We start from the raw sequence: 25034 nt of genomic DNA, 5'->3' as shown, positions 1-25034 counted from the left end.
TTACTCAGTGATATAAAATCTCTTGTTAAAAACACAGAGGATATTTGTGTTCACAACACTGCCTGTGGCCATGGCCACATTTAAGATGGTGGAACTTAGGTTTAGGTTAACCTAGGTCCAAGGCAAGGAGCTTGGATGAATTATTACAGCATTGGGTGTGCTCTCCCAGCCCTGTTCCTGCTCACTCCCAGGGGAAACCCGTGAGAAAAACAGACCCAATTGGTCTGAGAATTCTAGAGTGTGTTCTATGGCTTTCTCCAACCAGCAGAGCCAGGACCTTATGCTTGGGGAAAGCCGTGGGTCCCAGCAAGGACGTCAAGGTCAGGGTGTGTGTCTCTGAGGTGTGCTTACTGATGAGGACAGTGAACTCACGCTTTTGCAGAGCTTCAACTCTTTCTCCTCAGCCTCCCGCTGCTCCTTCTGAGCCTCTTCCTTCCTTAGCTCTTCTTTCAGCATGGAACACTAAGCAAAGAAAGAGTCCAAGGCTGATAGTGTGGAGGTATCTGGGGGAGGGTGTTCCCAGGGCCCTGAGAGCACTGTGTGCTGTTTCTAAACCGATTGCACACCCACATTCCAGCAGGGAGACAGCTGGTATCTGACGATCACACAGATGCCTCAGGGTCTCTGGGTTCCTGCCTCTCTCAAGATCTGAGATCTAAATTCCTTTTCAGAAGCCAACAATCCGAATCATGAGGAAAACTCATCTTTGAAGAGCTGAGCGAAGGAACAGGTGTGGGGTGCCACGGGGAACCTGGGTGGCTCTCAGGGCCGAATCCCGTGACTTCTTAGGAGTAGGAGGGAACAGCAACTCTCCTTCTAGACAGGGACCGGGCAGCAGGCAGAAGGAGCGTGAAGAGATGCCCTTTGTCCCACCGTTGTAATTGACGTTAAAATTTCCTACTAATTCTCTTTTAGTAAAGTTGCGGTTAGTCCTAAACAGCTGTATAGAAATCACCACACAGAGACTGGGATTTATTTAATTAGCCTAGAACACAATGCTGGGCAATAGTTGTTCCATCCTAAACCTCCAAGCCCACGTAGTTTCTACCATTCAGATTTCCCACATTATACTTGTTTTTAGTGATATATTTGGTCCAGTCCATCTCTCCATGCATTCCAAGACCTTTCCTCCAGCCTCTCCTCTCCCAGCCTCTCTCCCCTCTGCCTCCCACTCCTTCCTCTCCATTGCTCAACGTTGTGGCTGGTTGTTTTATTTTGGCATGTTTACACAAAGTTGAGACAGGTGATACTTAGAATAAGTATCACAATGCAATGTCTGGATTGAAACCAGAGAATGGGGGAGAGAAATCAGCATTTGAATGAAAAAGGGTAAGGTGTATACATTCCACAAGAACATTATACAACCTCCCACCCTGTGATTCCAATTCAGAATGTGTGCTGTTTAGTCTTAACTGCCAACTCCACACAACCTAGAATCACCTTGGAAGGGTGTGAAGAATTATAGGTTGCCCCATGTGCATGTCTATGAGGGATTGTTATGATTCTTAACTGGTGTGGGAAGACCCAAGCCCATTGTGGGTGGCCCCATTCCCTAGGCAGGGGGTCCTGAACAGTGTGAGGGCAGAGAAAGAAAGCTGATGATAAGCAAGCAGGGCCCTGTGGGATTGCTCTCCCTCTGCACTTGACTGTGGACATGATGGGGGAGTGTCAGGATGTTTTATCTCAGCAAAAGAAATGAAACTGGAGCAGAATACACTCTGAAGCCAGTGGCTGTTGGTGACTTTGAAGGCTTAAGGACCTCCGTCACCGTTGTCTTAGTGTGATGGGTTAAAGCCGAATTGTCCGCTCTGGACTCATATGTTTGAACACTTGGTTCCCAACTGGTGACACGGTTTTGAAAGGTTGTAGAACCTTCAGGAGATGGAACCTTTCTAGTGGAAGTGTGTCACTGGGGGTGGGCTTTGAGATTTGACAGCCCAGCCTTCCTTTTCTGTCTGCCCTCTGCTTCCTGAGGGGGTATGTGAGTGTCACCCCAGCTCAGGTCCTCATGCTTGCAGCAGCAGGTACTTTACCCCCCAAGACTCCTAATATTTTTTGGAAATAGTCTCATGTAACACAGGCCAGCCTTGAACTCTGGATCTTACAGCCTCAGCCTCCCCAGTGCTAGGATTTTACGGGCGTATATATCATACGGACATGTTTGCTGAGTTAGAATCTGTATTGTGCTAATTCTGAGCCTGATGCAAACTGTTCTTTGAAAAGCTGCAGGGAGGGGGCTGGAGCCATGGCTCAGTGCTTAAGACCACTCCCTGTTCTTCCAGAAGACCCAAGCTCAGTTCCCAGTGTCCACAAGGCAGCTCACAAATACCTTAACTCCAGCTAAAGAGGATCTTGTGCCCTCTGGTGGCCTCCACAGGTGTTGCACTCACATGCACATAACCATGCACAGGCACACACAATTAAAAAGAAAATAAATCTTAGCAGAAAAGGAAAACCATGGGAAACTTGGCTCTCTATTTAGTCTTTCTAGGAGGGCACTTTAAGATTTAGTCTTTGGGAAATTCCTCCTTATGTCCCTGGACCCCCACACGGTGCGAGGAGGCTGTGACTTTCCAAGGGAAGGTCCAAGAGAAGTGAAAAGGGAAGTAGGTCCGTCTTACTGAGCACTGAGGAGGTGGTGACCCTGATACTCACTCTGGAGCCCAGGGCTTCCAACTGGTACTCCTTCTCGTTGATCTGGTTCTTCAGTTGACTGACCTCCTCCTTCAGCTGCTGGACTTGCTCATTCCGAGCTGTCACGTCCTTCTGTAATGATGTCACTATCCCTGTTTCAAACAAAGGAAGGACAGAGAGCAAAGACATGGGAGGAGTTATAGCTACTATTCTGTCATAGCTACTATTCATCAGCCACTAAGGATGCCCCTGGCTCTGAGGAACATGGTGGCTACAAGGACCCCAGGAGCTGGAATGGGGCTGAGACCATGTTGTGTGGTCGTTTCTTCCACACAGACACTTCCTGTGGGAGGGGAGAGGTGCTCCTCCTGTGAGCTGCTAAGCTCAGGACTGATATTTGACTTGTCTTCAATCTCTCTCCACCATGTTTGTTTGTTTGTTTGTCTTTATTTTCTGAGACAGGATTTCTCTGTATAGCATTGGCTGTCCGGCAACAGACTAGGCCAGGTTGGGCTCGAACTTAGAGAGATCCACCTGCCTCTAACTCCTGAGTGCTGGGATTCAAGGTATGCGCCACCACCACTACCCATCCACAATGTTTGTTTTCAAATAGTGTCTCATCGGTCATCTAGACTGGCTATCCAATGAGTTCTAGGGATCCTCCTGTCTCCAGCTCTCCAGCACTGGGATTACAAGTTGGCACCACCGAGCCTGAATTTTTACATGAGTTCTGGGGCTCAAACTTGGGTCCTCTTGCTTGTGTGGCAAGGACTTTATGGCTGAGCTGTTTCCCCTGGCCTCTGTTTCCAAATTCTTGACACTCTTCCCTCTTTTTCTTCTAATGCCTCTATCCTTTTCTGGTCTGTTAGACACATTGTTCTCTGCTTCAAATATCCCAGTGGCTTCCCAGCACCCTTGGAAGACAATCTCCCCTGAGATCTGGCCCGGTCTTCTCGTCTGTCCCCCTTCTCTCTCACAATCCCTTTTCCCCTAAGGCCCACGCACTGTTGCTCCTTCAGCAGAGCTCCCTGGTCCCTACCTCAGGATATTAGCACACTGCCAACAGCACACTGTTCCCACAGGGTTCCTCCTGTAGGCACACGTGGCGCCCTCTCCTCCCTCCTGAAGCCCTTCACCACGTTGCCCTGTTTTATTTCCTCCGCAGCATCACTCTGTCCCTCAGACTTGCTTGCTTACTTACCTACTTGCCTGTCATTGTCTCACCCTCAGCCATATCCAAGCCCGGAATTTAGGAACTGATTATGACTTGTTCAAGGCTTTCCTCCCAGAGCCCAAAACCAAAGCCAGCAGTGGTCAGTAAATATGACATATGGCTGGGTGGATGGATGGATCCAGGCTAAGTAACCTCTGTGGCTGGCAAGGTGGCCCATGTTGACTGTCCCCCTTCCCACATTCTTCAGTGGCTGGTGAGCACACTTCTGGGGAAGACCCCCTGTCACCAACAGAATGGCCCAAGGGCTGCTGAGAGAGAACTCTGAGTTTCTGTTCAAGCCAGGGAGCAAAGTTTGGTAGTTGACTGGTGATGTCTGCCAGGGCCACGAGAACGGTGGCAGGGTAGTGTCTCCTAAGCTTAACTCCAGAGGAGATTACCTGATGTGATGGCATGGTCTCTCTTTAAGTTCTCGCCTTCATTCTTCAGGGATGCAATTTCTGAGTTGCGCTCTGCCAGGGTCTGAGACAGCATCTGGCTATAGTTTTTCTGAAGGGCACTGATCTGTGGGAGGGGACAGCACAAGGTCAGAGGGCACCAGCCCAGGTCTAAGACACAGGGATAGTCCCCAAACCTGTGCAGAGATCCTGAGCTGTCACAGGATCTTGTCTGGGTGATGACAAAGGTGCTGAGGCCCAGCTGCGGCAGGCATGCCTGCCTCCTTAATGCGCATTCTTGTGTCATTGGAGCTCTCAGCCGTCACTGACCAGCCCTGAGGTTTCCCACCAGGCATCAGTGGCTAGGCAGGGGTCAAGCAGAGTTCAAGGGAAAGGCGCAGGTGGTAACCTTAATTGGATGACAATAGACATTTTTCCACAGAACCCTTGAGAAGACATATCCAACCTGCAGCCACAGACTGATTGTGTCCCAGATTAGCTATGGATGTGATCCAACACAAAATCGGAAGCTTACTCAAACCACTATGGGTTTTAAAAACAATTTTATTTGGAGGGGGGTGGTCATGAACACACCACAGTGCACAGGTGGAGGTCAAAGGGCAATCTTCATCCTCTGGGTCCCAGGGATTAAACTCAGGTAGTCAAGGCTTGGAGGCAAGCACCTTTGCTGTCCAGTGACTTATCATTTTATTGTGATTTTTTTAATAGTGTAGTTCTTACAGATGAATTTTGTCCATGACGCGGTAGGGTTGCTATGTCACAAAGCTGGACACACCTTCCAGCACTCTAGACGCATTCACAGAGTTGGCTCCTCCCACTGAGCATCACAGCACCCTGGAGGACACCCCCACACACTTCCCATTTCGCAAATGAGGAAGCCAAAAACAGGAGAGCTGGGGTTGCCTGCTCAGGGCCTCGTAGCTGGCCTAGGGTGGGGCCTCCTTCAAGCCCAGTCTGCAGGTGCCTGGCTCTCCGTATATCACTAGGCCGTAGGGACTGGTGCTAAAAACTGGAGTCTGGGGACCAGAGAGACGTCTCAGTTGGTAAAGTGAGGTACACAGCAGGTAAGCATGAGGACCTGAGAACAGAGCTCCAGAACCCACATCACAACACCTGGGTTAGTGATAAGTGCCCCTTTCCCAGCACTGGGGGATGGGGCAGGTGGTCTCTGAAGCTCACTGGCCAGCCAGTTTAGTTGGACCATGATCTTCAGGCTCATTAAGAGACCCTGCCAAAAGGTAAAAGTGGAGAGCTATTGGAAAAAAGATACCTGAGACAGGCATAGTAGCACACACCTTTACTCCCAACACTCAGGGGGTAGAGGCAGGTGGAGCTCTGATTTCGAGGCCAGCCAGGTCTACAAAAAGAGTTCTGGGACAGGTAAGGCTATACAGAGAAACCCTGTCTTGATAAACCAGATTGGGGTGGGGTGGAGAGAAACCTGGCTTCAGCCCTTGGCCTTTGTATGTACACACTTGCACCCACACAAAGACATACACACTCCTACATTAACATCACACACACACACACACACACACACACACACACACACACACACACACAGAGGCAGGCAGAGAGAGAGAAAGACAGAGACACAGAGACAGCAAGAAAGACCCCTAGGTCCTGTCTTACTCTCTCTCTCTCTCTCTGGCTGGCCTGGAACTCCAGGCTGGCTTCAAACTCACAGAGCTCTGCCTGCCTCTGCCTCTCCCAAGCGCTGGGACTAAAGGTGTGCGCCACCATGCCACTCCTGGTCCTGCCTCAGCCTGTAATTCTGCGAGCGTGGTCATGCTAGTCCCCACTTTTCAGGGCTATGGAGAGATTTTACAAGCTGACAGCACTAACAGTGCTCAGACAATGTCGGCTGCACCGCAAGCAGATGCTAGTTATGCCTGTGTGATTATCCTGTGCTGTGTTTTGGCTTTGGCTTTCTGGCTGCTTCGGGGGACTATAATAGTTTTTTGTGTGTGCCTGGAAATCCTGTGTAGAAAAACTTAACTACCGGGTGACTGCTGACTGTCATGCCCTGTCACAGGCCTGGCACGAAAAAGACAAAGGGTCAGTCCTGCTCCACCCAGATAATTCAGAGGACAGGCAGGCAGGCAGGCAGGCACGCAGGCATGCATACTTGTGCCTACACCTCACCACTAGTCGGTGCCCACAGGCTTGTATTGGGTTTCCCTCTGTGCCTGATTAAAAATCCTTGGTAGAATCAACAGGAGGATCCTATTCATAAAGAAAAATGAAATTGCAGGAAATTGGATGGACCTGGAAACCATTATATTAAGAGAGGTATCCTAGCCTGGTCTCAGAAAGACAAACAGCATTTGTCATTTCTCATATGTGTATCTTTGCTTCTTTCTTTCTTTCCTTTTTTTTTTTTTTCTTTTGTGTTTTGAGACAGGGTTTTTCTGTATAGTCCTGGCTCATTCTGTAGACTAGGCTGGCCTTGAACTCCCAGAGATCTGCCTGCTTCTGCTTCCCTAGTGCAGGGATTAAAGGTGTGTGTCACTACTGCCTTGGCTAGCTTATTTTTTTGTTTGTTTTATTTTAGTTTTTTGAGACAGGGTTCCTCTGTGTAGCTTGGGCTGTTCTGGACTTGCTTTGCAGACCAGGCTGCCAGAGAGATCCACCTACCTCTGCGTCTCCTCCCCCCTCCGCCCCCCAAAAAATGCTAGGATTACAAGCATGAGCCATCAAGCCTGGCTTAATTATTATTATTTTTAATATGCACTATCTATGTGGAAGTCAGGAAGGATAAATACCAGGAAACTAGAAAGGAGCCACGACAGAGGAAAGGTTAACATCAGCAGAAAATGACCGAATAACTAAATCTCAGTGAATGTTCACTGTAGTTCATTTAAACCCTCCCAAAGCTATGACTGGTTGGATTAGACCAGTCATGGGAAGCCCTAAGTGCCTCACAGGCTGTTAGGCACTGCTGTCCCAGTTCACTGCTCAGTTGTAGACAATGCTGCTGAAAGTGCTGAGGTATTGTTTCTTTACACTGTTAACAATTTCCACGAGTTTCGCTTGGATCGTGATGCTTTTTATATTCCGTTATCGTCATCTCCTCCTCCTCCTCTTCTTCTTCTTAGATTTATTATGTATACAATATTCTGCTTTCATGCCAGAAGAGGGCACTAGATCTCATCATAGATGGTTGTAAGCCACCAGGTGGGTGCTGGAATTGAACTCAGGACCTCTGGAAGAGCAGCCAGTGCTCTTAACTCTGAGCCATCATTCCAGCCTCCCCTACTCCCCACTTAATTATTACATAAATTTAAATCCCTTTTACTTTTCACTAGTTCTTATGTAAATCTAAATCTTCTACTAAAAAATTTAAATAACAACAAAAAAGCTAGAGAGGATAAATGCCAGTGTGTGTGTGTGTGTGTGTGTGTGTGTGTGTGTGTGTGTGTATGTTTGTGGTGGGGCCACAGATTGTGCCCCTCAACATCCTTGGAGCTACACACCTGAATGTGTGCTTTGGAAACCACGGATTTTTTTTATTTTTTATTTTGGAAAAAAAGCTCACCTCCTCCTGCTCACTTTAAAAGACACCTGCAGCTAAAAAAAAATAAAATGTTTCTAGGGGCTCTTGCCATGCAGAGATGGCTCAGTGGGTAAGAGTGCTCGCTGCTGCTCAGCATAAAGATGGGAGTTTGGATCCCAGCAGCCAGATAACAATCAAACAACAGTGTCACCACACAAGCTGGTAAGCCAAGTCCTAGGTGAGGGTGGGGCAGAGATAGAGGGGTGGATGGGGCTTGCTTCAGGCTCACTGAGAGATACTGATCCCATCTCAGGGAAACACGTGCAGGCAATACACTACACACATTCAAAAACAAACAAACAAATAATAAACATTTCTAATTCTTAGCCTAAATCTTTCTTGTGCAGGACATTAAAGGCATTCTGTAGAGACAAGCCTGGGGCAGGCATTGGAAGGGAGTTCAGGTCATCAGACAGAAACTACTTCAATCAAGCACCATAGGCCCTAGGGCCTCAAATTGCAAATGGTTTTTCAGACACCTTCACAGCCTTCATTACCTAAATAAATAAATATTCAGATTGTCTGTCGCTGGCACAAACACCTGGGTTGTTTATTGCCTGGTTAGGCTGCTTAATAAATTGGGTGTTGGATCATAAGGAAGTTAACCGCGCCGGAAAGAGTGATTGCACACAGGTAGTGACCAGCCTGCTAACTAGCACGAGCGAGGGAGCTGAGCGTGTTCAGGTGGTGTGGTGGCAGATGAAGGAGCTTTGAGAGAGGGTCTCCTTTCAGGGGTCCCTCGAAAGCACATAAAGTAATCAGAGCCATCAGTCAGCCTGCCACACAGCTTCTGCTTCTGCCGGAGGGTTCTCCTGGCCATAGGACAGTTTGGAAGCTAAAACAAGAGCCGGTCAGATTTCAATCCACCACATCTTTGAGTTCAGATATGCTGTGACAAGACACCTGGCAGGAACAGCTTCAGGAAGGGAGAGCTTTTGGGGGGCTCCCCACTTTGAGGGTACGGTCCATGCTGGCAGCAGCAGCTTGAGGCAGCTGGTCACATCACATCTGGCATTAGGAAGCAGAGAGCCATGAATGCTGGCTGATGCCCGGCTGGCTGGTGCCCGGCTGGCTTTCTCCCTTCTGTTCGGTCCAGGATGCCAGCCTATGGCCTGGAGCCACCCCCAGTGAGGGTGGATCTTCCTCTCCACACAGTCCCTCACAGGCCTGCCCACGCTTGTCTCCTAGATGGTCTGGTCAAGCTGACAATCTTCATAATGTCATGGACCTCGTCATGAAATATTCTCTTTTGGGCCAGGGGGATGGCTCAGTGGGCAAAGGCACTTGCCACCAAGACTGATGACCAGAGTTCTATCCCTGGGATAGAATGGGGGGAGAGAGCCAACTCCTGCAAGTTGACCTTTGAACGCCACATGTGTGCTGTAGCATGTGCGTGGGCACAAGCACACACACACAAACACACACACCTAAAATAAAACACCCCTTTCAGTTATAACGGAGACTAGGAGTGTGATAAACAAGTGTGGCTGTTTCCAGATGGTTTCCACATACTTCCAGATGTTACCAGTTACTTGAAACAACTCTCAAATTGAGACCTGCTGCCACCTGGTCAAATATGGGTGCCTATCCATCCCAGTTTCCTTCCTCCCTCCCTCCCTCCCTCCCTCCCTCCTTCCTGAGTATCCATCCCAGCCAGTGTCCTTCCTCCCTCCCTCCCTCCTTCCTTTTCTTTTTAGAGCTTTTTTAAAATTTATTTCTTGTTTTATATGCATTGGTGTTTCACCTGCATGTGTGTCTGTGTGAGGGTGTCAGATCTTGGAGTTACAGTTGTGAGCTGCCATGTGGGTGCTGGGAATTGAACCAGGGTCCTCTGAAAGAGCAGTCAGTGCTCTTAACCGCTAACCTCTCTCTCTCTCTCTCTCTCTCTCTCTCTCTCTCTCTCTCTCTCTCTCTCTCTCTCCCTCTCCCTCCCTGTTTTGTTGAGACAGGGTTTCTCTGTGTAGCCCTGGCTGTCCTGGAACTCCCTTTGTAGACCAGGCTGGCCATGAACTCAGAGACCATGAGTGCTGGGATTAAAGCTTCACACCATCACTGCCCGCCTTAGTTTAACTCCTTTGGCTGTGACAAACGCCATGACCAGAAGCAACTTGGAAAGGAAAGGGAGTATTTCATTTTACAGTTTGTAGTCCACTGTGCGGTCAGGGCAGGACGCTGGAGGCAGGAGCTGAGGCGGAGGCCACGGCAGGCTGCCGCTTACTCACTTTCTCTCCATGGCTTGCTCAGCCTGCTTTCTCACAGAACCCAGGACCACCAGCCCAGGGATGGCACTGCCACCGTGAACTGGGCCCTCTCACCTCAATCATTAATCGTTTACGTTCCAAACCAGTGTGGTCACTCATTATCATTACTTTTTGGGCCCTATTTTTTAGGAGGCATCGACCGTAACTTTTGAGACAGGGTTTCTTACTGGGATCTGGGGCTTGCCTCTTTGGATAGCCTGGCTGGATGAGGAGTCCTACAGTCTCTCTCTACAAGTCTGTCCAACCATACCTTGCTTATTTTAAATATTTTTTCATTAAAAATGTTTTTGAGAATTTCATACATGACTACCGCATTTGTATCATTTCTACCTCTTCCTCCTCCTTCAGCTTCTCCCATGTTCCATTCCCTCTCAAATTTATGCTTCGTGTTACATCTATCCATATATACACACACACATTATATACTATAAATTACTATCCCATAGTCACACACACACACACACACCCTACTGAGCCCATTTGCTCACAGGCACACGTCTTTAGGGCTGAGCACTTGTGACGAGATGCCCTAGAAAAGGCTCATTCTCCCTCCCACAGCAGCCCTTCCTCTAGGGCCGGGGCCTGGTGAGAGGTCCCCGCCCACGCTGCGTGCCTTGCTTTTCGACACGGGTCTGGGGATCGAACTCCTTTCAAAGTGAGCACATTTAACAGCCGAGCCATCTCCCCAGCCCAACCGCTGTTTTTATAAACACGGAGGAATCTGGATCAAGCTTCCAGAGAGTGGGGGCTGCCTGGAAAACGAAGACCTTCCCGCAGGGATAATCTCCATTTGATGCTGGAGCAGGGCTTGAGGAGGGCCTGGGGGCGCCTCACTCCTGGGCTAACTGCCTGCAGCTCTTTCTGGCTGGGGCAGAATGGGTGTGACAGGCAGTCACTAAGGCAAAAAGACCACTGCTTTGGGGGTAGAAATGAGAAGCTGGGATAAGGGTGTGGAGGCAGTGAGGCCCAGGATCCAAGTCTGCGGTGCCCTGCCCCCTCCAGTGAGCTGCGTCCACTCCAGGCATCTCTGGGACCACCGCGGTCTCTTTGTGGGAGATCTAAAGAACGTTCTCCGGGGCCCAACACAGGCCCCTCCCTGCTGGCCTCCCGCCCTCACACGCCACAATACCCCAGAAACCCTCTCCCGGCCCCTCCCCTCTGTGCACCGGCTTTGCTCTAGTGGGGGCGGGGTCTCTGCGCTCTGACGGACTTGCGCCCAAATCCTACCTGGTTTTTCATACTGTCAATCTCCTTCTGCCTTTGATCTTCGTCCTCCTCCAGGCCCTGGAACTTCAGGGTACCCCTTTCGCCCTGCCTGGAGGCGGCAGCAAGGGTGGCCGCCTCCGACAGCCTTTGACTCAGGTCGGCCACCTCGCCCTGCAGGTTCATGATCACCGCGTCTTTGTATTTGGACTCGATTTCAAAGTCCGAGAGCCGATTGACCTCTCTTCCCAACAGAAGAATGATCTCGTCCTGCGTGGGAACAGGAGGGAGGCTTAGCAGCGGTGGGTTTGGGGGACAGGCCGGGCCTCTCTAGAGGAAGGCTCTGGAGAGACTGGAGTTGGGTTAGAACCGCGCACCTGTAAAGACGCACCCACAATGGAGCCTACCAGGTACGGACACTTCCTTTTACCCAGAAAAAGTGCTTTCAGGGGGTAAACCACGGGCCCCTGGGAATGTCAGCGGGCAGGACGTTTCTTTGTAATCATTCTGGGCACTTCCTTACGGGGCCCATGTCCAGGATGTTGGAGACCACAAACAGGGGATTAGAATGGCATCAAATCCCAACTCACGGGACTACAACAAGGGTATCGATTTAATATATCTATATTTTTTAACATATTCTGGAAGGGTCAACTTTTTCTCTTTCCTCTCTTCTGGAATTCCCTGCTTCCCTCTGGCAGCCCCCATAGAAATGTATTCAGGGAGCCGAGTAGGGAGACAGAATGCAGAACGCCTGGCGGTTTTCATAAACTCTAGGGTGGGGGAACCGCAGGCCGAGTTTCCGGTAGGTGGGGCTGATGCACCTCACTGGGGAAACCCAGTAAGCAAAGAATTTTCTGTTTCCCCAGACAAGGTGCCTTGCATTGCTCAGAGTGACAGGAAGACCAGAAAAAACAGAATTCTAGCTGCATGCCTGGGGGATGGATGGTGTCACAGGCACGAGGAGGCCTGCTGGGGCCACCAACTGCCTCCCGAGTGGCATCCTCTGCATTCCTGTGAACGCCTATGCTGCAGCTTCCAATAGACTGTGCTCCTGGGGAACACCGGCCTCATCCAAAGCCAGCCACTCGGGGCCTCTGTGCTCAGCATAGCATTGCTCATTATTAGTGCCAGGAAGATTTACTGGGCACCTACTATGTGCTAGGCTGGGCCCTGAACCCCGGATATAAGCAAACCTTAGGGAATGGTGTTCAGCAATAATGGCTTCTGTCTTTCCGGTGTGGTCCCTGGTCCCTTAAGGCAATGTCACCTGCGCCTTTTCTGTGGCCTTGGTCGGAGTGAATGTCAATCAAGTATCTCACTCCCTGTCCTTTTGGCTCCTGTCCCCGTGACCCAGGCTGGCCAGTGCTCCTGTGCTGACCTCCTTAGGGTTCAGCCCCAGACCTCTCTGCTCCCTTCGCTAACAGAATCTAACGGCCTTGGCTCAGTGTTAGTTCTCACTTCCTCCCACCAGCAGGCACGTTTTCCCCACTGTGGTGCAATCGCTTGGCGTTGACCAGGTGTGAGAGACCAGGATGTGAACGTGGCTCTACTTCTTGCCCTGTGCAGAGCGCGGGCACGTTACTTAACCTGGCTCACAGTAGCTGCTCAGTAAACCATCTGTGAGACGGTTATTACTTAGGACACAGCTGTCTACCAAATATGTGAACACAGGACACAAAGAAAAGGTGGTAAGTTCCCCATGGCCTCTGAGTGACAGCACACTGTGTCACCCTCCACCCCCAAGCTCCCCCCCCTCACCTTGTCTTGCGGGCCTAGATCCTGGTCCATGAAGATCTCAGTGGGAGGCACCGTCCTCGAGAGTCCCTCGGCCATGCATTGTTCCATGGCGCTGGCCCACACTGTGTGACATACACAGAGAACAGGCACCGTGGGCCCCCAGGCGTGGAGGGGTCCCACACCCTGAACTATTCATGGTTTCCCCTCAAGGGTCACATGACACTCTGCTTTGGAGACGGGGCCTTGTTACACAGCCCAAGCTGCCCCCACACTCACCATGCAGTGCACGGCAGCTTCAGTTCCTCCTGCCTCAGCCCCCTGAGAGCTGGGATTATGTGTATGAGCCGGTACACCGCGCTTTCACAGTCACATCTTACATTTCCTCTGTCCTCACAATCATCGTCATCATCATCAAAGCAGAGTCTCACCATGTGACTCTGGTTGGCCTGGAATTCTTTATGTAGATCAGGCTAGCCTCAAGCTCACCTTGAACCACCTACCTCCCAAGTGCTGGGATTAAAAGCGTGTGTCACCATTGTCCAGCCTTTATTATTATTTTTCTAAGTTTGTGTTTGTGTGTACTGCCTGTGTGTTCCTGTGTACGTGTTTGTGGAAGGATGTGTGTGCATGCGTGTGCAGGTGCACGTGGAGGCCAGAGGCTGACACTGCATGGAGTCCTCTGTCATTTTACATCAAACTTTTTGAAACCAGGGTTTCACTGAACACGGAGCTCACTGTTTTGGGTATACTGTCTGCCAGCAAGTTCCAGCAATCCTCCTGTCTCCACCTCTCCATCGCTGGGATTACAGATGTGCATCATCCTGCTTTCATGTGTTCTGGGGACCTGAACTCAGGTCTTCACGCCTCAGCAGGCACTCTACACACCAAGTCATCTCCCCAGCCATTTCTCTGACTTTAAAAGTTCAGAGCAGTGTGTGCGCTGAGAGGCAGTGACGTCCTCAGAAGGCCTGGCCGGGAGGAGGACCACCTCCGCTCTCTCCACCACTGCTGTGTGGCCTGCCAGTCACGGCCACATCTGCCGCATGCAGACCTGGCCACTGAGTGGCACGCTCAGCCTCTCTCCACCTTTGTTCCCACATACATAATTCAGGGACACCAACAGTCTCCATTGCAGAGGTTAAGTAACCAACATTATGAGATTAAGGGACTAAGATGCAGAGCGGTGCTGGCTCCTGGCCAAACTGGGTCCTGAAACGCACCGTATAGCCCAGGCTGGCCTTGAATACACGGCAATCCTCCTGCCTCAGCCTCCTGAGGGCTGGGAGCACAGACGTGAGCCACCATGCCCATGCTTTGACAAATATAAATGGTTTTATTATTTTTAACTCTCTCTCTGTGTGCCTGCGTGTGGGTATGTGTGCTGGAGTGCAGGTGTCTGAGGAGGCTAGGGATATTGTATCCTCTGGAGCTGGAGTTATGTGTGGTTATGCTTTTCTTTTTTTTTAAATAAATTTTTTGAGGCTGGAGAGATGGCTCAGCACTCAAAGTGCTCTTCCAGAGGACCTGGTTCAAGCCAAGCACCCAGGGCTCACAACCATCTCTAACTCCGGTTCCAAAATATCTGACACGTTCTTCTGGCTCTGCAGCCATGCATTCGCGTGCTGCACGGGCACAGGTGCCGGCAAAGCGTCCATGCACCTCAGATCACACTGACAAATCTTTAAAAAGCTTTGAGGCGTGTGTGGTGGCACACACCTTTCGCCCCAGCAGTCAGGAGGCAGGGGCGGGCAGAGCTCAGCCTGGTCTACAGACTGAATTCCAGGGCAGCCAGGCTACATAGTAAGACTCTGTCACAAGAACAAACCCACAAACTTTTAAAAAGGAAGTTTTATTGGAACACGGCTGCAAGCCTTCACTTCTGCTCCAACTCCAGCCACTGCTTTTTCCCCTACCAGGACAGAGACAAATAGTTTCAATACAGATGATGCGGCCACAGAGTTAAAAAAAACATTGCTATTGGCTTCTGCGACTCTGTAATCAGTATACCCAGGGGATTACCTGAGCCTGTAATCCCAGCTACCCAGAGGCCGAGACACTGCGGAGGAAAAATGAATTTTCTCCTGTCGGGGCTCAGGGGGCATAAAAACCTCACCAAAGGGCAGGATCACACCCAGCAGCAGATGACCTACACAAAGCCAACTCAAGTGCGGGGGGGGGGGGGGAGGGAGAGGGGGGATGTGGGTGGGGTGGAGTCTGGAGGATTTTTTTTTCTCACAATGTCTGGGCATTTTTCTTTTCTTTTTCTTTTTAACCTTATAGATCTTTTGGTTATATATTATGGTTTCCAATTTTGTTTTCACAGGTTTTTTTTTTTATTTTTATTTTTTTTTGGTGTGTGTGTGTGTGTGTGTGTGTGTGTGTGAGAATGTAAGAATGTATATATTTCACATTCTCTTTGTATTTTTTTGTGATTTTTCTTTGGCTTTTTTTCCATGTTTGTTTTGTCCTTTTCTACTTTGTTTTTATTTTATATTAGTATTACTTATTTTAGATGCCTGTTTGTATTCTGATGAGGAGAGAGAGAGAGAATGGGTGTGGATTTGGGTGGGTGGAGAAGTGGGAAGAATCTGGGAGAAATTGGAAGAAGAAAAATCTTGATCAGAATATTGTGTGTGAAAAAAAAAATCTTTTTTCAATAAAAAAAAATGCCAGAGAGAGAAAGGAGAGAGAGGGGAGAGGAAAGAAGGAAGAGAGAAGAGAGAGAAGGGAAAAGGTAGAGAGGAGAGAGAGGGAGGAGAAAGAGGGGAGAGGGAAGAGGAGGGAGGGAGGGAGAGAGAGATAGAGATCATAAATTCAAGATCAGCCTGGGTTACACTTTGTGAGTTCTGGGTTCAAAGCCAGCCTAGGTAACTTTGTGAGACCTTGTCTCAAAACGTTAGGAAACTAAAATTGGGCTGTGGCTGTGGCTGTGGGTAAAGCACTTGACCAGCAGCCTCCAGGCCCTGGCACCTCAACTGCCTCTGCACAACAGTACCAGATGAGCACCTGACTGCTGTGCCAAGATGGACTCCGTTCTTCCCAAAACCTCAGCCAAGCAGCCCCATTCTTCCCTGCCTTTCTTCTGGTCATTTGAAAACAGCAACAGAGGACTCACTCCAGTACGTGTGGACGGAGTCTTGCTGACACACATGTGACAGCACCATGTCGGAGGCGGACTCCCCAGCCCTGAGGAAGCCTTCAGGGGACCTCAGCCCCAGCCATCTCTATAACTCCTACCTCAGGAGCTATCCTGAACCGCAGCCACGGCGCAGAGAGACCCCGAATCCCTGACCTACAGACACCACAACACAAAAGGTCTTTATTCACTGTGCGTGTACCAGGATGTTAGGTCTGGGATAGTTTGTTACACAACAACCAATAATTGATCCCGTTGAATGTGTGACCTCTACATTAAAGGGGAAAATATACTAAACTTTAGTTTATGGTGTACACGCTAAAAGCGTTTGTTGGGTGGGGGGATACTATAGACATGGGCAATGTGTTTTGAAATGCATAAAATAACAAGGTGGCTCAATTAATGGAGGACGAGACAAATAGATTTAAAATAAATAATAAGGGACTAGAGACATGGCTCATTAGATAAGAGCACCGGCTGCTTTCCAGAGGATCAAAGTTCAATTCCCAGCACCCACACGGCAGCTCACAATGGTCTGTAACTCCAGTTTCAGGGGATCTGATACCCTCTTCTGACCTCCATGGGTATTGCATCTATGTGGTGACCGGACATACAAGAAGGCAAAATACCCACATATATAAAGTTAAATACAGAGTTTACCAGAATGTTATGAATGGACGCTCTGCAAAATCCTTTCTGCTGTCAGCACTCAGGGTAGAGCTCAGGGCCTCACACAGGAAGCAAGCATTCTCCCACCAAACTATATACTCGGGACTCTTTCTACTTTTGAGTTGGAGGCAGGATCCTGTTAAGGTACCCAGACTGGCCTTGAACTCACTGTAGCTCAGGCAGGAACTGAAGCTGTAATCCTCCTGCCTCAGCCTTCCGAGTGGCACCCACTCTGTGTGTTTAAAAGTGTCTGAGTCCAAATGTGTGTGTGGGGGTGACAGGCTGCTTCCAGAATGTGGGTGGCTCAGCTGATGATGGTGGAGCCAACCCCAGAGGTCCATTTGCTTACTCCCCAGACACAGCACTTCACAGTTGTAACTTAGTGATGGAAGGGGGTGACTAGGTGAGAGGCCATGAAAGGCCAGGGGAGGAAGTAGAGAGCGGCAAGAGATCAGAGGCTCTGGGGCTGTAGAGTTGAGGCAGGGAAGACTAAGAATGGAACCAGGATCAAGGCACCATGGGGGATACCTGGGGACCATGCCCAAGGCCTGAACTGACACCTGCTCTGTTGCAAGGGCTATGGTGGCCAAGAGAACAGGAATGGACACAGTGTCCTATCCCCAAATACCCTGAGACTTTTGAGGAGGGGTTGGGGTAAGCGTGGGACACCATCCCCCAAAGGTGGTGTGTTTCCCACACTACCAGGCTGTTAGTGGGTAGCCTGGTATGCAAAATGTTAAATTAGACTTGATTGGATGTACCTGTCCCTGGGGAACGAACTTTCTCTAGCAAACCTGCGCTGTGGTGACAAATCTTTTTTTTTTTTTTTTTTTTTTAACAACTTCCCAGAGGCTGTGGTGGGCAAACAGGGTTTCAGTTACCCCCATTTGTTCAGGCACCAAAGAGAATCATGTCGACCCTGCTAGACACTGAATATCTGCGAACATGCATGCCTGTGTGTCCACACCTGCACAGGGAACCACAGTGCCGACCGGGGCTCAGCTGCAGAAGCTTTGAGACAAACCCAGCAGCTCGAAGGAGGAATCCAGGTGTTAGGATTGCACAGCTGGATGTTGCCTTATGCTCTGTTTACCTTTGATTCTCTCTCTCTCTCTCTCTCTCTCTCTCTCTCTCTCTCTCTCTCTCTGAGACAAGGTTTCATTGTGTAGTTCTGGATATCCTGGAACCTACTATGAGACCAGGCTGGCCTCAAACTCACAGAGAGCCGCTCGCCTCTGCCTCCCAAGTGCTGGGATTAAAGGCGTGCACCATCACACCTGGCCCAACCAGATCTGGTTTTGTGCAATGTCAGACCCACACCTTCACTCACACTAGGCACTCTCCTGAGCTACATTCCCAGTTCCCCCTCCTTATTTAAAAAAATTGCATTTATTTTTAACCCTGTGTGCATGTGTGTGCCCCCCCCCTCCCCCCCAGCATGTGTGAGGAGGTCAGAGGACAATTTGCAGAAGTTAGCTCTCTCCCTCTACCTTATGGGTTCTGGGCATCAAACTCAGGTGGTCAGGCTTGGTGGCAGGCCCTTTCACCTCGCCAGCCCTCTCCCCTGCTCACCATCGCGCTTTTTACAATTACTTACAGTCCTTCTGAGAGTCAGAGGAAAGTGAAAAACAAGGCCAACCTATCCTCGTGGCTTTAAATCCTTGCCTGGAACCACCCCCAGCGCCTGGCACATACCTTGCTTGATGACGGGGGACTTGGGGTCCATCACAAAGGAAAACATCTTCCCGTTGGGAGTCATGGGCAGCTGGTGAGGGCTAGGCGGGGCCATGTTGGGCCCGGGACAACCCTGTGACCAACTTCTCGGTGCTGATGGTGCTTGGATGCCCTGGTGGAAAGGCATGTGGGGGGGCAAGGGTGACTGGCGTGGCTGTTGTAAGGCCCCAGGTGGCTGCAGCCTCTGCCAAGGTGCTGGGCTCCTCACCCATGGGTAGGAGACCTGCGGGGCAGACAGGAGAGGTCGTGTTCAGGCACAGCACGGCTTGTCCCACCATCCAGCTTGAGAGTCGCTTACGGCCCCCACCTCTGCCACTCTTTAGGTAGTCACGCAGCCTGGTGGCCAGGTTACAGGCTAAGCATCCCCTCTCCTTATATGGTCATGCCCAGCAAGCACCTGGAATGCAAAAGTGGCATTCCCAGCACCTTGCCCCCTAATGATGCACACTCACCCCCAAAGCCTCTTCCCACTCCCCGAAGGTCTAAACGTCCTTTGTTCCTCCCAGTTAAACAAGCTGTTCAGTGAAGCCTCCTCCCAAGAAGGCTTGTGCTCACCTGCCACCTGGGGTCTCTGTCTCCCCCAACCCAGGTTTCTGCCTTGCTTTCCCTCTCAGTTGGGGCTATCATGCCATTAAAAGGGGGGGGAGCGGAGAGGAAATGACACCCAGGGAGCCTTCTTACATGCTCTTCAAGACTGGGGCAGTGACCCTGCCATGAGACCCTGGGTCATCTTCATACTCAGCCAAGAGATCCCCAAGAGAACATACTCAGCCAAGAGAACACAGTCAACGTTAAGGATGCTGAGGCCGGGCAAGATCAGGCTGTAAAAATATGACGTGAGACTCCAGCAGCCATTCAGGTCTCAACAGCTGCAGGCCTCCCCTTCTTACAGACACTGACAGGCACCGAGCAGACTCCTAGGGGCCCAGGACTCTCACGTGGGAAGTGCCTTTACATCAAAGGGGTGCTGTTCTGGCAGCCACGCACCCTGCTCCCCACCCCCTCTCTGCCTCCTGCTTGGGAACCGGAGAGCCTGGCTGCAGGTGAATGCTGTGAAGACTTCCCATCCTCAGAAATGTGTAAGGAGAGACTTCACTTCTGCCATGTGGGCCATGCATGATTCTTCTCTTTGGAGCTTCCACCATGCTGTCAATTTCTGGTTCTGGGGTCTGAACTCTCTTTAGAGTTCCTGCCATCCTGCTGTCTGTCTGTCTGTCCATGGTGTTAATAAACTATTCTAATAAACTCCACCACAGTCTCCTCTTGAATCCTTTTCTCACGTGACTTCTCCCAAGCTACTGACATTGCACTGAGCTGCTGAACTGATGGGGCGCCACCCTCAGGGACCAGGCCTTCCCTTCCAGCTCACCCTGTATCTGTAGCTCCTACAGTGGGCGCTCGCCATGTCATGCTGGGGGCACAGACAGGGGCATGAAGGGAAGGCTGAGCAGGCCACTGAGAGTCAGGCCAGCTCCAGGGCTATCCCCGTCAATTCTCCCATCCACATATGGTTCCTCGACGGGTCTCCAGGCTGAGAACTCAGGGCCAGGGGTGGGGACGCTGCCTCACATCAAACACAACATCCTCAACATCCCAAACACCTGGTTGCAGCAGGTGCACATAGGCCCCTTGAGTCTGGGACCCCATGAAGGTGTCTGTGGTTGTTTTGGCAGAGATGCCGGCGGGAGCCTTCCCCCAGGAGGGACTTAAGGATCTATCCCCTCCAGAGAGGCAACGCAGTGTGGAGCTGACGCAGACCTTGTAATGAGGCTTCTCCCCTGTGCTCTGTCCTCAGTGATGACAGCATCGGGGCTGTCTCCTGCTGAGCTGGGCTCACTTATTCCCATGCAGCCCTTAGATGAGTCACCCAGGCTCAGGGGACACAGCTCTAGAGCCCATAGCCTCCCTCTTTCCTCCTGCTCCCCTCCCCCTTTCTTTCACTCCTTCCCTCTCTGTGCTCTCTGTCTTTCTCTATGTCTATTCTCCCCACCCCCATCTTTCTCTTTGTACACCCGTGCCTCTGCCTCCTCTCTCTGGGAATACCCAGTACAGTTTGTAAGTGACCTCCCCCCGGCCCCTGCACTGGGAGCTCTGTGGCCCCAGCATTTCCAAGGCTGTCGTTTCTCTGCTTGAACACTGGACCCCGTGAGCAGCAGCCAGCCAGCTCTAAACTGGAGCTTGCTGAGATCTCTTTTGTAGTGTCTGGGCTGAGTAAGGATAGGACCCTGGGTATCCTGGAAGACTTTGAGAGCCAGTGAGGAGAAGTACATCCAGGGGAACTGAGTCGCCTGGGAACACTGGCCCATTGACCCACTTTGAATCTGTTTTCAGGAAGGGAACATGGCTGAGTTCTCTCCTGGCTGGACCCTTTAGCCTCAGTTTGTTTTTTTAGATTGTTCTATCTGGATAAGGAGATGCTTGCTGAACATGTGGGCATCATGCCTCACAGGGAACCAACTGCAAGAGGGCTGGGTGATGAAGAAGGTCACCTCCCAGACCACGCTGGACCCACTCTGTATCTCTGGATCCTGGGTGGTTCTGGCCAATCTCCCTGTCCCTGTTTTATGAGAGGAACTAAGTAACTAGCCAGTCATAGCCGAGTTGACTATCAGGACCGGTGCAAGGAACACGTGATCCATGAGCACACTACCTAGGATCTTCTGCCTAGCTCACTCTCCAGCCTTGAGAGCGTAGCAGCCCCAAGGGAAGAGAGGGGAAGCGGGGCTCTTAAAAACTGTAAACAAGCCAAACCCAGGGAAAGTGATGAGCGTGGCGGTGCACACTTGTAACCCCAGAACTTGCAAGGCTGAGGCAGGAAGAGCATAAGGGCTGTGAGCGTGGAGACCCTGTCTCAAGCACACAAGAGTTACCCCTTCTCACGAGTTCCTCACGCGTACATATGAACGGTGTCAAGCAGAGCATTTAAGTTGCTGTGGACTGTGCCTTATAAACTCAAGCTCTCTCCCCCTCACAACTCCCTTTCCTGCCCTTTCCCCTTTTATTCTCCTTGAACCTGACTGAAATCTGGGCACCTCATACAAGCCGAGCTCCTTCCCCCACCCAAATACGAGCTAATGTAACAATGCTTGAAAATGTAAAATGTTTTGAAGAAAGATTTTTTTAAAAAATAATGTGTATGTGAGTGCAGATGTCCGTGGAAGTCAGGTGTTGGATCTCCGGAAGCAGGCGTGACAGACAGTTGTGGTACTGACAGGCGTGGGAGATTTAACTTGGTTCCTCCGAGGGCGCAGCACAGGCTCTTGACTGCCAGGCCATCTCTCCAGCCCTGAGCTGAGTCGTTTTGTGATTGGTGCCCCTAGCACATGGTTAAGGCATTGTAGCAGGTGTTTGTGGCAGAATTAGATGGGACGCTGTATGTTCCCTGTTGTAAGACTCCAGAAAGGACCCTCCCTGAACACACACACACACACACACACACACACACACACAGACACACACACACACGAATACATGAGAACGCAAATGTTCTAAGCAGCTGAGGACGTGTCTGTTGTCAGTCAATCTTTAATCTAGATGAGATTTGGATGGCACCTCAGTAGGGATGTGTGCCTCAGTGGCCTCAGAGAGCCAGAGACAAGATGAAGCGAAAGAGCCAGAGCAATAAGGAGAGATGCCAAACGCCATGAATCTCACAGACTTAGCTGAGCACCAGATCTTGACTGCACTTTGGGACAGATGACAGACTTTGTTCTTTTAAAAAAGTGCGTGTGTGTGTGTGCGCGCGCGCGCCTGTGTGAATGTATATTGAAGCCAGAGGCTGACGCTGGGGTGTCTTCCCCATTGCTTCTCCATCTTAGTTATCCTTTGAGACAGGCTCTCACATTGAACCTTGCTGTTCCGGCCATGCACATCCCCTCAGCTTGCTGGGAGGTTGGTCTGGTTGGCACGGTCCACTCCAGGTTCAGGGAAGGACCTGCCTAAGGTAGAGAGCAACGGAGGAAGACACTCAGTGTCGAGGAAGACACTCAGTGTCGACCTCTGGCCTGCACATGCGTGAGTGAATGCCCCTGCACCCAGATGCATGTACGAGGCCCACTCACACCCACCCACACGCTCCCCTGCAAGGGCAGTGATGGACAAAACCATGCAGAGGACAGGTGTCGTAGCTGCAGCCACTGCATCTGGAACAGTAGACACGTCCTTTGAGGACGTGGGAGCCAGTGTCTGACATGGCAGAGAAGTCTATTAGGAGTTGGGGTCGTTGATGGACATGTGACGTCCCCTCCCCTGCCATGTCTTCTTTCACCTTTGTCCTACCTATAAACGTAAGCATGAATCCCATCCGTATTTAGGTTACAGACTCTGGTGCGAGTCTCCAGCCCAAAGCCATTGGCAACACTTGTCAAGACTCTGCAGTCCCTGAGTCACAAAAACAAGCCTCTGTGTGGTTACTGTTTCTACCCTCTACCGGTAACCTCCATGCTACCCATGCAGGCCTAGCTTTTTCCCCAGAGCTGCTGACTGAACACCGACTGACAGATTGCTGGCTGGGCCCAGCGCCTGGCATACTGCCTGGCACTGTGCCTGGCACTGGTGCTGTCTGCTGACCCACCTGGACTCACCTGTGGCAAAACAGAGTGGCGAAAGCAAAGGGGTTTTGGCTGACTCTGGGGTGGGGCCAGGGGAAAAGACACACTGAGGCCTGGAGCATCTTGCAATAGCAGGAAACAGGGTAACGGAAAGACAAAACAAAAGCAGCTGAGAAAACATTGTCCGTGAGTTGCAGGGCCAGTGCCCAGTGGCCAAGGCTAGACCACTGTGAATGCCAGTGGTCTAGAATCAAGATCGGGGCTTGGGGAGATGGCTCAGTTGGTAAAATCTTGCTGTGTGAGGGACCTGAGTTTAATGCTAACACCCACATAGAGAGCCAGACGAGGTCTAAGTCTAGCACCAAGAGAGTGGACACAGGAGGATGCCCGGGAACCTAACACCCAGCCAGTCTAGCCTGCCCAAGTGAGCTCCAGGACAGTGAGGGACCCTGTCTCCAAAGTAGGACCAAAACTTGTCCCCCCCCCAGCTTCCACACACACCCACACATGTTCTGGACCTCATTTCCTCCCCATAAAATAAACGGCAGTTAGTTATAATTCAATGTAAAAACAAAAGTAGGCACAAGCCTGTCCTGAGTAAAGTAAACAGCTGGGAAGTGGAAGTTTCTGGTTTCTTTGGATACTCAGTTGTGTCATGTGAATGTGTATTGTTTTGGTTTTGGTTTTGGTTCCAAGTGTGGGGTGTGGCAATGTTTTTCCTCCCTGGGAGAACAGCCCTCCCCCCGTGAGGGGTGCATGATGTCCGTCAGCTGGAAACTACCTCCTGCAAGGGGGCATGGCTTTGCCAGCTAGAAAACATCCTTGTGTGGACCCTGAGAAGGGATAAATGGAGGCCCACAGACGGTGAGGCAGTGCCTTTTTTTTTTTTCAACAGATTTAATTCACTTTATTTTTCTGGTATAAAAACCCTTATGTGGTAGCCACAGCTGGAGCCTGGGTCCACTCTGGTGTGGGTTTTCACAAGATGATCAGTGAATTCCTGATAAGGAGACTTGGTGAACACAGTCTCTTTCCAGAGGGCGGGGGTCAGGTAGCTGTAGGTTTTGGAGATGGCATCAAAGGTGGCCTTGGCAAAGCTGCCCAGGGTGGCAGTGCAGCCCCTGGCTGATGTGTAGCAGTCATCAATACCGGCCATCAGCAGTAGCTTCTTGGGCACAGGAGTAGAGATGACACCAGTGCCTCTGGGGGCAGGGATGAGATGCACCAAAACAGAGCCACAGCGGCATGTAACCTTGCACGGAACGGGGTGGGGCTTGCCAATCTTATTCCCCCAGTAGCCTCTCCGCAGAGGGACGATGGAAAGCTTGGCCAAGAGGATAGCTCCTCGGATGGCAGTGGCTACCTCCTTGGAACACTTAACACCAAGACCAACGTGACCACTATAGTCCCCAATAGTGACAAAAGCCTTGAACCTGGCCTGCTGGGCAGCCCGTGTCTGCTTCTGCACTGGCATGATTTTTAGAACCTCTTCCTTTAGGGATGCACCCAGGAAAAAGTCTATAATCTCAGATTCCGTAATGAGCAGGGAGAACAGGTAGATATCCAAGGACTTTATCTTCATGTCCTTAACCAGGCGGCCCAGCTTGGTGACAGGGATCCACTCTATCAGCCCCGAGGCCTTGGCCATGCCCACTGTCCCCGGCCACGACTGCGGCCCCTAAGACCACTGCCGAATCCTCCACGGAAGCCTCCTAATCCTGGGCCCCCCCAAGCCCTCCTGCTGCACTGCGTCTTCCACCATTTGGTGTTTTCCAGAAGAAGAAGAAGCCAGGCCGTGCTTTTTGCATCTCTGTGTTTTGCAGCGGTTCACATCTCTTTGCTGGTTTTCCGCAGACAGAAACAAATGCTCTGGAGAACTTTTATTGCCATTTTGGCACTTCAGCAGACTCGTGCAGTTTGGG

General features: G+C 50.7%; 1 protein-coding gene and 1 pseudogene across 1 annotated transcript in view; both read right to left on the bottom strand.

Moving 5' to 3' along the window:
• The window catches only part of Fhad1 (forkhead associated phosphopeptide binding domain 1), a 112501-nt gene that overhangs the window by 68254 nt on the left and 19213 nt on the right, over nt 1–25034 (bottom strand). Inside the window, exons 4-9 of the mRNA XM_060379138.1 lie at nt 18524–18785; nt 13045–13145; nt 11308–11553; nt 4246–4369; nt 2656–2786; nt 373–462 (exon numbers count right to left, since the gene is read on the bottom strand). Of these exons, the coding sequence (XP_060235121.1) occupies nt 373–462; nt 2656–2786; nt 4246–4369; nt 11308–11553; nt 13045–13145; nt 18524–18785 (954 nt within the window). The remainder of the gene's footprint in view (nt 1–372; nt 463–2655; nt 2787–4245; nt 4370–11307; nt 11554–13044; nt 13146–18523; nt 18786–25034) is intronic.
• Nucleotides 24043–24775, bottom strand: LOC110545175 (small ribosomal subunit protein uS5-like; annotated as a pseudogene).

Source organism: Meriones unguiculatus, chromosome 3, assembly GCF_030254825.1.
Source record: "Meriones unguiculatus strain TT.TT164.6M chromosome 3, Bangor_MerUng_6.1, whole genome shotgun sequence".
In the NCBI taxonomy this organism is placed as follows: domain Eukaryota; kingdom Metazoa; phylum Chordata; class Mammalia; order Rodentia; family Muridae; genus Meriones; species Meriones unguiculatus.
This window is presented reverse-complemented; position numbering and strand designations above follow the sequence as displayed.